The sequence below is a fragment of the Argiope bruennichi genome, chromosome 9, assembly GCF_947563725.1.
Source record: "Argiope bruennichi chromosome 9, qqArgBrue1.1, whole genome shotgun sequence".
Lineage (NCBI taxonomy): Eukaryota > Metazoa > Arthropoda > Arachnida > Araneae > Araneidae > Argiope > Argiope bruennichi.
Window position 1 is genome coordinate 83,207,993 of NC_079159.1, and position 19,222 is coordinate 83,227,214.

General features: G+C 28.1%; 1 protein-coding gene across 3 annotated transcripts in view; it reads left to right on the plus strand.

Moving 5' to 3' along the window:
• The window catches only part of LOC129984435 (uncharacterized), a 440,548-nt gene that overhangs the window by 83,267 nt on the left and 338,059 nt on the right, over positions 1-19,222 (plus strand). For 2 of the 3 annotated variants that reach the window (XM_056094314.1, XM_056094316.1), the window contains exon 1: positions 8,258-8,382. In XM_056094314.1, coding sequence (XP_055950289.1) covers positions 8,334-8,382 — 49 coding nt within the window. In that variant the 5' untranslated portion in view covers positions 8,258-8,333. Of the gene's footprint in view, positions 1-5,923; positions 6,015-8,257; positions 8,383-19,222 lie in introns of those variants that run through there. The other variant, XM_056094315.1, reaches the window with a different exon arrangement.

Below are 19,222 nucleotides of genomic sequence, written 5' to 3' on the forward strand. Positions count from 1 at the left end.
CAAATTTGTAACACATTTTATTCGAACATATCAAATATTCAATCACAAGAACCATATCGATGCAAGGAAAGTTGCTCAATATGGTTCCCTTTTTCCAGATGTAAAGTCTACATTCTGTGGACAGCTTGTTCAACCATGGATCGTAATTGGTCAATTGAGATGCTTGTGAGTGATACTGTCTTTCAAATTTGTCAAGGTTACCAGGATCAGAGGTCCTCGATAAGCAAGATATTTTAAGTATTCCAAAAACCAAAATTCACAGGGATTATGATGTGTAGAACGAGATGATTAGGTTGCCGGAAACGCACAACTAATTATTCTATCCTTAGTAAAATGTTGCCGAAGAAACTGCTGTGCCAGAGTCCAATGTGTGAAGGCGTTTCATCTTGCATAAAGATATATAAATCAAGACGTTGTCACTATTATATTAGGAATACAACAAAATTTTCGCATGTTTTGGTACCTCCTGGTCCTTTGCGTAAATTCTCGATAAAACTTTCGAAGTGCAACTGCAGCATTTCCTTTGTATTCATAAAACAACTTCATAAGCAAAGCGCGAAGTCATCGCTCATAAGAATGACATTTTTCCAGCTTTATCCCTTTTATGCTCGAACAGTAGCAGCAAGCCAAGGATTTATGCAAATTTTTGTGCTTATATTGTGAAATTTTAGTTACAATAACAATTTCAGCTTCTTCAATATTCTTTTTTTTTCATTCAAGCAATAGAAATTAGAAAGAAATTCCATACCGCATATTTTTTGTGTGTGATTATTTTCGACTTTTTAGCATAATTTCTATTGTATAACACCATCTATCGGTATTTCTGGAAGTACTTTTTCTTCGCGTGATCAGTTTCCTCATATCTTGAATAGTCTGTTCAAGAATTTTAGAGCCTATGCACTGAGCAGTTCACTGTATAGAGAGCTTAGAGAGGGGAATTTTAATTTCGATCACATAGCCTTAAAACCTATGCACAGTTAAGTCATATCACCGACACTTCATCCCGCCAGAAGGCCCACGGATAAAGAAAACTGAATGATCGGACCGACCGCCACAACAGCAACACTGGCGGGAACTGTGGTTCAGTCCTAAGGGCCATCACCGGCCACGGTACAACCTTTCCCGAAGGAAGGGTCCCGCCATCGATGGGAGGAGCCAGATCCGTTTCCTTTTTGTGTACCCTCCAGGGTGGTAAGATCCAACCACCATACCGGAAGCATCTCATCCTCTTTTCGAGGTGTTCCCAGGGGGGGGGTCCATATGTACAGTTAAGTGGTTAAGACATTGGGACCAAGAAGAAAATACTAAATTTTATGGCACTCAGCTTATTTTTGAAAATGAATCGGGTGACATTAACCGCAATAAAAAAGCTATTCAGACGGAATGATCACAAAAGAGCAGCACAGCGCCATCTTCAGTTAAATAAACTCCTTCCTACTTCTCCACATTGTAAATTTACTATTATTTTGAATCGCATCCTTATTTATTGTTCGTTTTTTAAAATACCTTTGCATTTTTTTAAATTTCAAACTTATCAGCAATGCTCATGTTGATCATGCTTATCAGCAATGCTCATGTGTCATAGCTTAGCTTCAATCGGTCGGGGAAAAAAGATGTCCAAAATGCATATTCGTACGATACTTTAATTAAAAATACTAAATTAACGCCAAACCTTTTATATTTCGAAACCATAATTTACCAACCATACGTGGTATACGTGGCATTACCGAAAGTTCTACAATTTTATGCATAGAGAAAGAGATAAGATCTTTATTGGAGAGTATGAGAGAAAGTTTCTGGAAGACCATTCCAGATGGGTTGAAATTGTTTCTATTTTTGAATGACATCACTAAATTAATAACTTTTTTTTGTTTATGAGGGTTTATAAACACCATTTTAATTGTAAAAGTATGTTTATGCATTTATGTTTATTGTCATGTTTTGTTCTCCTGATATGGAAGAGTGTGAATTTTACAAGTATTTTGGATTTCATTTAATCTTGCTCGGTCACCAACTTGTGAAACTCATTGTATGAGAAGATGCATTTGATAGGAGTTAGGAAAGGAATCTTCTACTGTATATTAGGTTCTTGTATTGACTCAAATTTTAGTTTACTATAGGCTTGAAATGCTTAGCCATTAAGTAATATTTGTTCGAAATCTTTGTCCTTGTATTCTTTAGTTTTGAGTTTTAAATTTAAAAATATTGTAATTCGATGCACATAATAATCAGAGTATAAAGAATAAAAGATTAATTTCTTGAGCTTTCAGTTTTGAAGTAGTTTATTGATGTCTCCGAAAAATACTGCGCTAGCAATATTATACAGCTGCTAGTTAAATATGTATTCAGGAAAACACATATTTAAATTATTCTGGAGATATTTATCGATACACTGTTTTAAAATTAATAATTTCTATTTAACTTTTATTACCTTAATTTATAGTACAACATAAAAATAAATATATATTCTAATATATCATATAAGAAGGGTTTTCAGTTTAATTCTGATAATTTTATAGATTTAAAAAGCATTATGATGTTAGATTTAAATTCAATTTTCGTTTAGTGTCAGACGATATTTTTCATAAATTTTTCTCATAGATTTTTGAGCACTTCAGATAAAATATTTAAAATACTTGAATATATTTAACTTGAGAATATTTAAAATAATTCTTTAATACTAAGCAAGTTATAAATAATGGTTATTTAGAGCCAAATAAGATTAAACATCATTCCCTTTTGTATAAATACTTAAAAAGGTCGCATGAAATCGTTGTGGCAACAAACTGATAAATACTTAATTGAATGGATGGAGTTTGAATACGAAATAAATATGTTACTGGAATCATTTCCGAATCTGTAAACAAAAAGCTGAAATATAAGGTTTTATTATCTTAACTTAATTATTCTTTTATTGATTAAAAGTTATGCAAATCGTAGTTTAATTACCTAGAAAATGTAATTCTTATTTATGGGTTATCGTAATAAAGGAAAAAAGGATATTTCTATATTTAATCTCTCTTAATATCCTATGTTTAATAAATTGAATAAATGTAATAGTAATCCTTCATATTAGATTTAGCAAAATTATCTGTAACTCATTTATCAGAGATATTATCTCTAGAAATTTTTTTTATTTTATATTTGGTCCGAAAAATGCAGAAAGTTATTAACATGTTTCTCTTTACATCTAGATAACATTGCATAACATTTAACTTAAAATTATTTTGAATTCATGAATATTAAATAATTTTATGAATATTAAATAATTTTAATACATTAATTTAATTTGAAATAGAGATTTTGTAATCTACTTAAATGAAACAATTAAAATTCTTTAAATAATTTACATGAATTAAAAACTTAAAAGTAAATTGCATTATATTTATTTGTTTTTTTTTTCAAACTAATTTCCCGGAGTAATTTTTATACCATTTTTAATTTTTTTTCTCTTACTTTAATTAAAAACATCTGTGAACATTTTTTTATTAAATTAACGTTTGTGTTGAAATTATTAAACATTTGCTTTGAAATCCTTAGTTTTATTAGATATATGGAAGATTATTTCGGCCATTATTTTTTCTGAAAAAGAATATACATTTAAATGATTTTTTTTGGAAATTCCTCAGGTGGGTATATGGTGTAAAAAGATTAAAATTCGATAGCCTCAAAAAAGGCTGTATTCTTTTGCTCAGGTAACAAAGAACTCGCAACATAAAGACATAAAATTGCCAATTAGAAAACATTAATATTGCACAGTTAGCTCACTTTACGATCAATTCTCCAAAATAGAATTCATCGCTTATGCAACCACTTCACCTCTTCTATTTTTCAAATATAGTGTAGAATTTTCTGTAAGGATCTTTAGATCTTCTCTCCGATGAGAGATATCACCATAATTCCTGTATTTTCTATAAACTTCCCCCCCCCGAAGTGTCCAAATGTGAGTAAATTTATCGCCAATAATGGGACACATTGACTTGAAATCCATTATAAATTTCCTTTAATCTCTTTCTTATTATGAGATTATTCGTATAGGGAAGCAATAATATATATATTTTATAAAAGAAGATATAATATATTATTATTAAAGACAGTATATAGAGTTTTTGAGTGACTTTTCCGAATTTTAAATTTGGGTAAGAATTTAAATACACAAATGAACTCATAGTGGTTGCCCTTATCATAAATGACTCTAACTTTGTAACAAACGACTACATGATAAAAAAATAGTATAGAATACAAAAGAAAGTTTTATTTGCATAGTAATAACGTCCCTGTATGATTGCTTTTAGTTCAAGGGTCAATTCATTGCTTTGTTTCATTACTACAAATAAAGGCATTTAGACAACTTTTCGTATGGTACCATAAAATTATTAATTACTATTAAATTACTAATTAATTTATTACGACTGGACACAATAAATAATAGAAAGATTTAGTTCATCACATGAAAAACTATACTTTTCTCTTATCTACTTTACTAGATTTTAGAAGTAGATCCCACAGAGTAGTAATAATAAAGGGAATAGTACCTACAGAGAATAATCTTGCATCGTTGATTAAGAGCATGCTGTGCTATGTCTGGCGTTAAATAGATTAAGGAGTGGATATTATCACCATATGTATAGCCCAAGACAGTCATATAGAGGAATTATTTCATACTTAAACAAAACCTTGATGAACTTTTGCAATCTACATCAATCTTTGCTTTTATCCTTGTTTAAAAATAAGTTATAACCATTTGTATTCTGGATAATCCTTTTAATTTATTTTTCACTGTGGATGAAAAGGAAATAGGAAATTCATTTTTTTTTTATTTTGAAATAAAAATAAGGTATAAATAAATCGTTATTTATTTTTATTTTCAATCGCTAACAATTAGTGTATCAATAAGACTAAATGCGATGTGATGATTTAAAGCGTTAAATTTTTTATAGAGTAATTTGAGATTCTCCGAAATATAAAAGGAATATGGAATATTATGCTTTAATGGAGCAACAATTCTACCAGTAGAAACAAGGAGTGATAGCATCTATATTGTATCAATAGATTTTATCTGAAAGGGAAAATCTAATATTAGGATAGTTGAGTTATTTAGAGTAAGACATGATAATAACTTGATAAAATACCAAGCAGGAAAATCAACAATATGAGATTCATTAAACAAAAAAACCTTTAAAATAAATTAAATTTTTAGATGAATTGCATACTTTTTGCTTTAAACGTAAATTCAGAATATTGAAAAAAAAAAAAAAAAAAAAGTAACTAATGTTTCATTTGTTCCGAGTAGTTTTGACAGAGGCAAAATAATTTTAGTGCAATGGCAGGGCTCTCTCCGTAGAACAACTTTTACATGCGCAACAATGGAAAGTAATGCAAAATGGAGAAAAAATAAATCACGATTACCTTTTTAATGCGGAATAAGTTCTATTTATTCAGTAAATGTGTTGCATTTTCAAAATTTTATGACTTCTTTATCCCATTATTTAAATCATGCTGACATCTTCGTAATATGACTAGTTTTTCTAATAGTATTTAAAAGAACACGAAGAGCATTTCCAATGGAAAGCAGTAGATATCAATTAAAAATCTTTAATTATTAATTTAATTTATTTCAATTAAAGTTTTTTTTCTTCTTCCTTCAGTTTATTCCGTGCCAAAACTTAACGAATGGTACAAAAATAAATTTAAAAAATGGATGGTAAAATAATTCGGTAAATAAAGGCTTAATATAGTAGAGCAAGGCGAAGTATCTACTGTAATCTAGAATGAACTAATAAATTCTACCACATGTGTTACATTCGGTTTCATCTGTGAAGCCAAAATAAATAAGCAAATTTACTCAATTTTATCGATTTTTATAATATAGCAATACATTTAGTATTTTTTAGTATTTCATTTTTATGCTTGTCTTCAACAGGTGCAATTGGCATTTGAGGATGAGAAGTCTGTTTATAATTTACATGACATGGGAATCCATGCCGTCATAGGGACCTTAAAGGGCAAAGAGGGTGAGTCCAATTTACATTCCTTTTTTCAGTGAGGTTTTATATGACAATTTGTGCAGTTGTTTACATTGGGTTTATCACTGATAATATGTTCTCTATCTTAATATTTTCAGAAGTTAATTATCATTAGATGGGTTGATTTAATTAAATTCTAAATGCATGATAACACCTAATGGGATTCGAGAAATACTGATATTTATATATTTCAGAATGTTTTTAATAAGTTATAAATTGAAACTAAATAATAAAAAATAATTAACATAAGTCTTATTTCTTACTGCATTAATAACATTGTTTTTAGAAACTGTTTTTTATAATTTTTTATTTTTATCATTTTTTTGCTTTGTTTCGGCCGTACTCAACCTTTCGTAAAAATGCCACAATCGAAGTAAGCGATTCGCAACAGATTATTTATATTAGATAGAAAATGAAGAAGATTTATATTTGACAAAATTTTATAATCATAAATAAATTTTTAAATAGATAGTTTTTTTTAGAAATAATTTCTATTCTCGATAAATTTTAAAGATATTTTATATTTGGAGAATCTTGACTGAAGGATTCATTGATCGAACTCGCTTTCTCTTAGGTGTAAATTCTCCCCTTTCCGCCCATTTCTTCTGAGATATCTCTCCAGACTATAATTCTTTTTACCACTTTATTATTTATCTTGACCTTTTTCACATTAAATATGAAATTTTGTAATCGATTTATCATTCTGATTTGTAAGGTTTTTAAAGTTTGTACTCTTATGAGATGTGCATAAAAGTACATCATTTTAATATTTACAGAGCGCGATAATAATTTGATTATTTTCATCGAATTTCCTTTATTTTGAAAATATTATATTTCCTTTATTTTCGATTAATCCCGCAACTGAAGAACGGTGAAATGCAGGAGATCCTTCAGAACATATATAAGAATATCTAAGGATCGCGAGCTTTCATACGAAACTAGAATTATCGAAATATTTCAGTGAATTTCGTTTTTCAAAATATGTCGCAATATTTCTCTTTAAAAAATATACTACATATTTTCTTTTCGATTTCCCTAAAAATTAAAGGGAGGAAAAGGGAGAAGGAAAGCAGACGACTCTTGATAATATATCAATCGTGTCGCGTAAGAGATTTGATTTAAACAACTCAACTTAAAAATTTCTGGAAAAAACGCAAACGATAATTTAAGGAAATATTTTTTCAAATTCTTTATTAATATTTTTGGGTAAATATTAGTCTTATTAAAATTTTTTCTTGCAACCATGAGTGTTATTTTGTCACACACGCAAATTTACAAATCAATTCTACGGATAATAGGAATCGGATGTTCCAGCTCTTTGGTAATTACAGGTTTTATTTAATATTTTATCAATACTGGATGCTGATGAGACAAATAAGTTATGAATTTACAACATAACTAAGGGGTCATAACTTAAAATTACTGAAATCGATTTATTTGGGTGGACAATTTTTTTTGCTTGATTTTTCCCATAGAGAATACATTAAAAAGCCTTGTTTTTTTCTGTTTCTTTCGAAAATGTCAGATATTGAAAAATATCTCATCTTTAATGAGATATAAAGAAGTCATGAACTGCCACATAAAAAAATAACGAAATCAGACCAATGATTAGGGCTGGGAAATTGGTACGTTGATTTTTCCGTATTGTTTTAAATATATAGACTTTAAATTAAATATTAAAGGTTTAAAAATGTATATCTAAGAAATAAAAACAATTCTAGCTTATATTCTCCAATGTAAAATTTACAAAAATGTTTTTTAAATTAATTTTTATTAAATTAATTTTATTTCCAAAATCTCTTTATCGTCCCTATTTTGAATATTACTTACGAACATCAAAAATGCCATGCTCTCCAAACTGCTTGAAGGATTAAGAAACTGTTTCTTAAATTTATAATATCATTGAACAAATAAGCTCGATTAAACAGATCGCTCTCATTTAAAAAGAAAACTATCCCCGTCTTCACTTCCCAATATCGTTATTCTGTTCGAACGAGTCTTTGGCTTCTCGTCGAGCGGGCCCACTCCCCCGTAATAAGGCATTCTTGCAGGCGTGAATTCACCCCCTTCCTTCGAAGGTGCTTTTCTCCGCGAGAATAACTTCTCTCACCTGACGAGAATTCTTCCCCCACCCTGCTGAGTGAGAGGAGAATCGTTTGCACCGGTGGGGGGCGCGACAGGCAGAATCGTTTGGCACGAGCGAAGGAGGGAGGCCAGTCCTGCGTGAAGAGTCTTCGGAAGTTGCCGCTCTGTGTTGGGCGACCCTCTGTTCTCGGCCGCCGGAACGGGATATTTCGCGGGCTTGACATGTGTTGGCCGTCGTATTCTTTTCTGTTCCTGGTGCTCTACGCGAAAAGTAAGTATCAATTTTTTAAAAATCGACTGCCGGAAAAAAATCATGTTTTTTTTCATTACTGGAAAAGTAAATTTGTGTTATTTGACTTCTAAAATCGTGGAATTAATTTTTTTTTATAGCTATGTGTATCTTGAAAAATTCTTCGAATTTTTCTAAACAATTAAAACTTTTCAAGACTCTTGTTTAACTTCTTTTTATGGAATTAATTGAATGAAATCGCTTTCGTTTTCTTAAAAATTATAAAATTCTTCTCGTCCAGCGGAAACAAACTTCGAGAGCAATCGAACTCAAGTGGTTTAGCGTTTTCAAGTCTTAGTTTGATATCAAATGTATATGTTTTCTGTTGAGGAAAAAAAGGTAGTGAAATTATCTACTATTTAATTCATTTTTATATAAAAATTCGTTCAATCGTTGAGATTTTTTTCAAGTCAAATTTAAATTGATAATTTTATTTTTTTAAAAACTGTTAAAGAAAAAATTTTAAGAAAAAGGTATGAATTATTTAATAAAACGTTCTGTATTTTTTATAATAAGCTATTTGTTTTATTTGTTTATATAAAAATAATTTTTCAGCAAAAAAAATTTATAAATGCTTATTAATAGGAATGTTAGCTTTTTACATTTATTTAAAAAGTTATGTAACAGCTAAAATATATTGAAATTAGATAAAAATAATTGTTTTAGAGAGATTCAAATCTCCTTGACGATTTAATATCATCTGTATTTTTAATTCTGTATTTTAAATCGAAACTGAAAATACAGAAAAGCTTCTACATGTTGCCAATATTCTTTTGAAATATTTATTCGAGTTAATATTTATTCTTATATTTAAAAAAAAAAGCCCACATAGCGAGCTTTCAAAATAAAGAGAATTTAGATGGTCTTGTCGAAATTTAACAAAAGTTACGAAAAAAAATTAATGTTAAAGTAGGAAAATTTTCGACTATATTAAAAAGATGTAGCTAGTTTAAATTATGAAAATTTTCTTTATGAATTTTCGGCTCTTATTTATATATTTAACTTTTTAAATCAATATTGAAAAAAAAACACTTAAAAATGTATTACTATAAGATAGATGAATTAAAATTTCTTTCATTTTTCTTGATTGTAAAATAAACTTTCAGTGATATAAATATTAATTATATTATTAGAGATTAGAACATTTAAAAAAAGTTAGTTTTAAGTTCACTCATATTTTTTAATAATAATAGGAAAAAGTCTACTGTTTTATCAAATTTTCAACAAATTATTGATAAAAAAAATCTAAATAGATAAAAAAAAATATCAATAAAGCATCTTACTATTAATCAAACACATAAAAAAATTTCAAGACTAGAACTTTAATGGCGAAATATTTTATAACAAAGTCGTTTGCTTTTTTTATTATCTGATAAATGAAAAATATTTTTCAAATAAAAAAAAATGGAACATTTTAATCAAAGGAATATTACCATCTCATTGTAACGAAAGAATATTTGATTGCGTTGTAAGAAGTTCTATTTTATTCTATAAAAAGTAACTTGCGGAATATTCTTCCGGTGATTTTAAATATTTTCATTCCAATAGATATATTAAAATTGCGAAAAATTTACGATCCTGCGTAAATTGATGACCTGCGTTAAATCCAAAATATATATTTTTTTAATGAAAATTTGAAAATAATACATAAATTTTTCATACATAAATATTTATTAATTATTTGAGCTATTTTTTAATAAATAAAATATTAGTATTTTTTTCTTAATTAGTATTTTTAATTTAAAATTGATGGATTATTTAATTGCAACATTAGAAAAAATATTGGCTGCAAATTTTTTCATTAATTTTAAACCAAAATTTACAGCTTTTTAATTGGAACTCAATGGAATTCATTTTGAATTACAAACTCGTATCGATAACAAAATGTCGAAGTTTGTAACTAATAATTTCTTATGCTTTTTTAAAGAAAAACGATGCATTAAAAATAAAAAATATATTCTTATAAAGAATAAAATTTAGCATGAATATTTCGCTTGGAGAATTTAAACTTTTAACCAAACATAATTATAAGACATTATCAATACCGGAGTTTTTCCCCTTAAGAATTTTTTTAAGCGTCAGTACGTTTTTAAAAGTTAAAAATCGAAAATGTTAATTCCAAGAAAGTAATTTTAGAAAATTCCTTTTTAACATTTTAATATTCTGCGTATTTAATCTTTTGCTTGACGCATAGTAAAGGTTAAACTTAGACAATTTTATTACATTTATGTAAATTATTTGAAAGTACTTTTATGTAAGTTATTTAATACACACGAGTAGGGAGTGCAATACCGGACCAAAATTTTAATACCGGTATTCGGTATTTTTTAAATCTTAATACCGGGATACCGGTTTTAATACCGGTATTAGAAATTTTAGAAAAAGAAAGAAAACACAGGCGTTCCTTTGTTTTATTTGCCAGTTTTGTTAGAGAGTGTAAATATCACAAAAAATAATTTGTAACTTATAAATTATAACAGTATATAATCACAAAAAAGTAAAGAAATATCTTATTTATTTAAATCACAAAAAAAGTGTATCACTATTCAGTCTAAGATACTATTACAAATTTTTGAAATGTGATCTTAAACAACATAATCATTAATTGTACTGTCATTAAGCCTGAAAAGTAATTTTGTGTAAAAATTACCAGCTGTCGAAAACGCTCTGTCGGCATCTACGCTAGATGGTGGTACTGTTAGCAATGCGCGATATACTTTTTCTGAGTATTTACCTCTAAATCCCTCATCTTCAAACAAATCGATTTCTCGTCGGATGGTTTTGAATATAGCTAATTTTTGTACTGTATTTTGGTTCGTTGAGATTTTTTTTTATTTATCGCTAATTCTAATTTTTGTTCAAGAAACAATTCCTTTTCACTATCGACAGTAGTGACATCATAATCTTCGATAATTGAACCGAATTCTTCTGAATGTGGATAGGTTTGTGGGTAAAAAATTTTAAGAAAATTTACTCTAAAAATCACATCTGAATTGGTTCTTTTCTTTTCTTTTTCATTTTTAAAATCATTATAATTATGTAAATATCAAAAGACATTTTCTATTTTGGAATGCCTATTTTCTGTGCGATTTTTCAATGTAATATATAATTCTTCGGATAGTGATGTGTACTGTTCTTTCAGAGAATGCATCATGAAATTTATTGTTGCATTAGCTGTTAATAAATTAGAATCTCTCCGCCATAATGCCTCAATAGTCAGTTTTATTGGAAGTAGAGCTGATATAGTTCTGGATATTAAGTTGAATTCACTATCTGAAAAATTAATTTACAGGTTTAGGTCGATTATTGCTTTTTGAATTGGATTTCTCAGTTTCAAAAATCGTTCCATCATTAGGAGTAAACTGTTCCAACGTGTTTTAGAATCTAATATTAGCATATATTCTGTTTTACTTTCAGTTAGTATATATTTTAGTAATATATCCTTTTTATAGGGGAATATTTAAATTTCTTAACAATTTTTCGAACTTTATAAATTATAGGAAGCAATTCTTGATAGGTTAATATTTCATCCTTATTAGCAATATCTTCTTCAAGAATTACATTGTCATTATCTTCATTGTCAATATCACTCTCACTCTTACTCTCTTCAAAGTTGGAATCCGAAATTTCTATATCCACAGTATTTGGATTCTTCTGTTCTTTATTTTTTTTTTGGTATAATACATCTATTACTCCTAATTGAATTCCATGTGCATAGCACAACTGCTGCTTTGCACCAATCAACTTTCCAACTTTTTTCATAATTGTTGCCCCATCAGTCTTTATGGATACAATATTTTCTTTCAGGGATATTCCATGTTTCGCTAATTTAGATTTAAGCCATTAATTGGCTGATTAATTTCGCCCGTTAGGGAGACATAAAAACAGAAACCTATACTATTTTGCTATGTTCGCGATACCTGAACATATAGAGGAGACTATTTTAGAAATTTCTAGTAAATACCGAAAAACCGGTATTTAAACTTGTGAATACCGGTATTACGAAATTGTACAATTGGCTCAAAATACCGGTATTCGGTATCCCGGTATACCGGTATTGCAATCCCTACACACGAGACATGTTTTCAAATTAAAATATTAGCGCAGTAGCATGAAACATGTTCTTTTTAGAAGTTAAATTCTTTTCTACTAAATAAACCTTTTTAATCATATATTAAATTAAATATTTCTAAAATTGTCGCCCGAATTTATAAAATTGTTAGAATTATCAAAGATTCCTTTACTCGTTTAAATCGTCCAGACTTTGAACTGATTTACTAAGTTTTCTAAGAACTTGTTCCATTTTGTTCTAAATGAAATTCCTTATAATTTAAATAGATAGTGATGATGACATTTTAATTAGTTAACTTTTAAAATGAGTTAAATTACGTTTTAGAAGCTATTCATCATGTTATCAATACAATCATTTAATTAGCCTCTCATACGTAAGTGCGATAGTTACTCAAAGTTATAAAGATTTTTAGGGCAATCTAGTCTCTTAATTCTACGATAGAAAATACCTAAAAATGTGATGCTAGAATATTAATTTTAAGAGTTTTATGAAAATATTTGAAAAATCACAATCTTGCAATTAATAATTTCATATTGAGTAATATTTCGAATTTCTTATAAATTCTTTTGAATTAATGGAATTCTGAAATTTATAAAACAATTTATTTGCAACGATCTAAAAAAAGCGTGAATGTTTAGTATAAATTTATATCTTTTTAAATATATTGCTCATTTAAGTAATGTTTTGAAATTTTCGAAATTATTTTGCAATCTTTCCTATGAATCCGATAATTAAATTGCTTCGGGCAATCATTTATAATGGCATACAATCATATTTTAAGCAGTAATGTCTGAAATTCCTTGCAATTATTTATGCAGCCGTTATTATGCGTTGATATTTCACATTAAAAACATCAGATTATCTTCTAATCATGTATGCTTTCATTGTGTAACAAATTTAAATATGTAAACAAAAAAAAAAAAGCCATATGAGTATATTTCAAATTTGCTTCAACAATTTTTATTATTTTTTATGTTAAATTTAAAAACATATTTTCTTGCTCTATTAAGAGCATAAAAAAGCGAATGAAACTAATAGTTCTGATTTTGTGATATAACATTCACATTTAATTTTCTTTATAAATTATTTTTATTTTAAATGTTTTTTTTAATTCTTTACCAAGATTATATCAATGATTCTTTTCAACTGCGCAAACTTTTAAAACTTAAGTCACATTTTTAGATCATGCAGGAGATTTAAATTTAAAAAGAATAATTTCTTTAAATAGAATTGAACTGTCCAACTCATTAATTTTGCTGATGAAAATGATGAATACCTTCCTGTAAAATATTATACAACATATTGACATTTAATTTCAACATTACGGCAATGTGAAATTTAAGATTCATTTTATTTGATCTGTGAGAAAGAAATTTCATCTATAAATAGGATTGATTCATATAAAAAGCGTCATATAATGAGTCAAATGTTAAGAATTTTGAATTTGTTGAAATAAAATATGAATAAAAACAATCTTGTCACTATTAAAATGCGTAATGGATTTGCAGATGCTTTTCATGAATCAAGGGCATACGATATAAGAAGAAAATGTGCTAACTCAGCAATAAAATAAATAATTTTGCATTCTTTCTAGTCGCATTCTATGTAATGACTTATCAAATATCATTTCAAATGTCGAATCAAACAATTTTTTGCTTCTATTTTTTGCATATGTGCATCATTAACACTTTAAAGCATTATGGATTGGAACAAGTAAGATCTTTGCTTCAAAATAAGATTGTATATAATTTGATCAATAGATTTTTTTTTGCTGTATCTAGATTTGTGCATATTTTATGAATACCATAAAAATAAACTTCATTGCTGATGATGTTGATAATTTTTACATTAATGCAAACCTGCGATTTACATTCGAGCTGTAATTAACTTCAAGATGCCATAGAAGCGATTTGTAACGTTAAATATATTGGTAACAATTGCTTACTGCATGCATATCTCCTGCGATGCAGAAGTGTTTGGAAAGCTACCAAAGATATTTTGTTCTCAGAATTCGACGGAAACCTGAAAAAAAATGGCGTATTATATTACTCAATTGCTATTATTATAATTCTAGTTTCTAATTGCATCTCTGACATTTGTTTTGCAAATGCCTTATCCAACATAAATCGCACGTAAGCATCAGAACTTTCTGCCTTATTTATTACGGTTTCGAGTGATCGCGTTTGCATTCAATCAAATGTACTGACCGAGCAAGTGATTTGACAGATTTGGTTCAAAATTTGTCACGGATCTATATTTTAGATGATAAAAACTAAATACCAAATAATACAAATCTATTTCATTACGCTTTGTAGTTGACGTGTTCGCTTGTTTTCAGTCAGAGTGATAACTTAATAAGTGTGTAAAATCCGAATAACAAATTTCATTCATCTAGCATAAAGTATTTTTTAAGTTATGTCCACTGATAGACAAAAAGAGTGAGAGATAAGTATGATTTAAAAAAAAAAATCTCTTTATGCGAGTTTGAAGGCAAAACATCTAAATTACTATCTGGCAATATAAATTGAAGTTAGAAACAGTCAAAAGTAAGTTTTGAAAATCACTTTTCAGCCTCTAACTTCTAAGATATTGTAGTTAATTATTGAAAAATTGTAAATGCAAAAGTTGTTCGCCTTAAAGAGGCTTTAATTTGGCTATTTGGAGTTATTTTTCTATTTTCAATATTTAGAAAGTTATAGCGAAACGAAAATTTCAAACCCACCATTTCCACACTCTTCCAGCTAGATGGGCCATTTATGAACTCTCCGAGATTTTTACATTTCTAGCAATATATTCCAAGCCAGTTAAAATCCAAACAAAATTACTCTAATTATTCGGTAATTATATATATATAATCTTTTGAACTAAGGGTGGTATTGGGTTCTAGGGACTATGATCGGTAAAGAATTGCAGAAATTTTCCCAAAATCGTATAATGAGAACCATTACAATAGGTAGTCTTCTTATAGGAATCTTTCAAAAAATGTGTTTTTTGAAGTTAGTGAATCTGAAATGTCGGGATTCATCAAAAATCTTGAGTGTGAATTTTTGACGATAATGTGTTTTTTTTTCTTATGCGAGAAACTAAAAACTTTAGAAACTTGTGAAGAGATAATTCTTGATTAGTTTTAACACTGATGGATTGCTTGTTTGTAGAGACAAGTTTCATTTCGAAGTTTGGTAATTAATCATGGATTTGTCTTTGAGGGCATTATTAAAATTATTTGAAATATGTGAAGACTACGTTTAGCATAACAATCCAAAAATCGCGTTTAGAGCGTAATTTATGATTTGAGTCCACTAATTATAGTCGTAACTTTTCTATCTATTTAAGTGTTATTGATGCTCTAAATTTATATGTAAGAACATATTATTTGACATACGAACATTTAAATGTTAAGTTACGATATCATTATTAAAAAAAAGAAATAAAGAAATAAAGAAGAAAAGAAGAAATGCAAGAAATAAAGAAGCTAAATATCTCGACCAATTTGGAAAATTTTCAAAATTCCTTTTCTAACAACCTTTCCATCGTCTTGCATCCTTAAAGAAGTCGAATCAGATTTATTAATCAAAGCTGCGTATTTTTGAAAATATTAATACCGTAATTTAAATATTTAATTTATTGCAAGCAGTGTTTTACAAAAACTCTTTTATGTAGAGTACGGATTAGTGTCAAAATTTGAGAGGAGTGAAGACGTGTTTCCTTTTCAAAAATATAATTTTGAAAGGAAAATTTGCATAAAAAGGGTTTTTCCGAGGGATTTGGAAACTAGTGATTTTATAACTTTTGAAATAATGAATTGCTTTCGGAGGGATAACTTAATAAAGCTTCCGTCCGCTGCTTTTAGAAAAGGCTTCGTTAAAAATATTTTAGATTCGTTATTTTTATGAATTGGCTGAGAAATAAGGTAATATAAATTGATTATAAATACTATGCTTAAAAATATCTTAAGGAAAAGTTTTCTGTACATAAAGATATTAAATTCATCCGGTAATTTATGCAAATTCAGCTTATGTAGTATAATATATTATTATATAATTATTTTCATGGATTAATCAATCGGATATGGCGTAAAAACCTTTTTTGAAACGAAGAAAAAAAAATTGAAAATTGACTTCCGATATTGTCAACGTTTTTACGAAAAATAGGAAATGTATGCATAATTCCATATTGATATCAAATGCATTTGGGAATTTATTTTTCAAATTTATAGAAATTTACCCCAAATCCTTAGTACATTCGATCAAAATTTCATTTTCAAAAATTATTTTTTAAAGTACTATCCTTAACTTTGAATTTTATAAATAAGATGATTTCAGAAACCTAATTTATTTAGTTTTCTGTCTTGCTGCTTGATTTGTTTGGTTAAATAAGATGCTTACCAGTTTAATTTATAATAATATAAGAAAGAATATTTTCTCAAAATATCACTACATTTAGAAGGTATAAATCTTTTAAATTATTTTCTGAAAGTAAACGAAACATGCCATTTCTTACAGAAAAAAACAAAATATTATATATCTGGCGTGCTACAACCAACACATGGGCATATCTAAGTTGTGAATGCTTCATCACAATCTGCTTATAGATCCCTCATGATGTCCAATGACTTCAACAACCTGTTTTTGCTCCTAACATAAACCAAAGTAATTTTATTTTTAGAGAATTTTCTTAAAGTTCAACAATTCTTAACTTCCGAAGAAGTGCAACGATGACGGCATTGGAGGGAATGGCACAAGGAAAGACAATACGCAATTATGCGTTTGTATGAACGATGATAAAAATGTATAGTTGAAAAGGGTAGTTATTTCCAAACAAGCAACAACTTGGCCGGTTCTATTTGCAATAATTTCTTTCAGATGCTTTTAGAGGAATCAATAATAAAATTTAAAAAATCATTTAAATATATGGACAGAATAGATTCATATCTTATTGGATGCTAAAATTTACTAAACGCTGCAATATAATTTTTTTTTATTGTGATGTATGTAATTTAGACATCTAGTAAATCTTTATCTCTACTGATAATGAAAGATGTCTGTATGTGTGGCTTTTACCAAACATACACAAATTGCAGCTTTGTGCCTCTGTACACACACACACACACACACACACACACACACACACACACACACACACACACACACACACACACACACACACACACACACACACACACACACACACACACACACACACACACACACACACACACACACACACACACACACACACTATTCCTTGAAAAGTTGAAATTGGATTCTCGAATCAATTTTTGTTTGAAATTTTAAATAAAAATTAAGCAACTTTTTGTCGTTGTTCCGTGTTATCTTCTGAAAATATTATTACAAAAAAGTTATTTTTAGAATGACTTAAAATTTAAAACCATGCCATTCTAATGATACTAATTCGATAAAAATCCTGATTTTGGCTGAATTTTACCATTTTTTTTAAAGAAAAACTTGCTGCTTACTTTTCAACAATCAATTTTATACTTGCTCTGAAATTCCAAACTTTCATTGTTGCGTCAGATATTTAATGGCTTGATTTTTTTTTCCATTGTTGCAAACCAAAGAAATAAAATTCTGTTTAGATCCTATGTAGTCTGTATGAAAAACAATAAAATGTTAAAGTATTGTGAAAGTTAAAAAGGAAAATAATCAGCACAGTAACATTTTTAATGACACTATGAAGTGATAGTACTCACTTTGGAAAACGCTCAATAAAAAGAACAAGTATAAAGCTATTAAAATAACATTTTATTGTCTACTACAATTTGATGCTTAAAAATAATTATTGGGGAAATTTGAACTTCAAAATATGCATTAGAGATTTAATTTAAATTAAGCAGTCAGTTTTTTTCAGCGGACCAGCAGTTCGCTGAATTTAGCTAAAAATAAGATGCATTCAATTTCAACTTATTTATCTTCCACTTCTGCCACAATTATTCATCGGAATTAAAATTATATCAATGATTTTTTTGAATGAGAACATACAGAGTTCTGTAACGTTCTTGCTCAATCGAAAGTTTTTCATTATGTTAGTAAAAGAAATTGTAAGATTCTAGGATAAAAATTTTAGAAGTATAAAATGCGTAGCTTTGTGTTCTTTTATATCCTAGACTAAATGAGATTAAACAAATACACGCAGGTCGTGAGAAAAAAAAATGTAACATAATGTGTTATTATATCTAATTTGTTCAATTAACAAAACTTCGAAATAGGGTTAGCGAGAAAATTTTTTTTCTAAGTGGTATCTTAAAAATTTATTAAAAAAAATGGCATCAATTTAGATTTTTAATTGAAACATCAATAAGCCACACTTACAAATCGATTCATTTCAAATAATTTAGAAAATTATATATTAAAATAATAAAATGGAATTTTTAGAAATTAAAATCTTTGCTTCCCTCTTAAAATTCCGTGGAATGCTGAATATAAGGGAGATAAATTAGGCACTTTTAAGTCCCATATCCTACTCTAAAGAACTTTTATTAAGCCGTTTGAAAGCCCGAAGTTCCTCCAATTAAATGCAAGCGCAGCTGCCTGATATTGCTCAGTTAATTCGAGGAGTTTTAATTTCAAACTACACTTAACGTGCATTTGGAGTTGTAAGTTTCATAAACTTTGTCACGATTATTTGGATAAAACTACTTATTTTAAATTTTGTTTCGTTTTCTAAAGTACAAGGATCAAAACATAAGGTCATGGTGGAGACTTTTTATTTGCGATACTAGTATTATTTTAT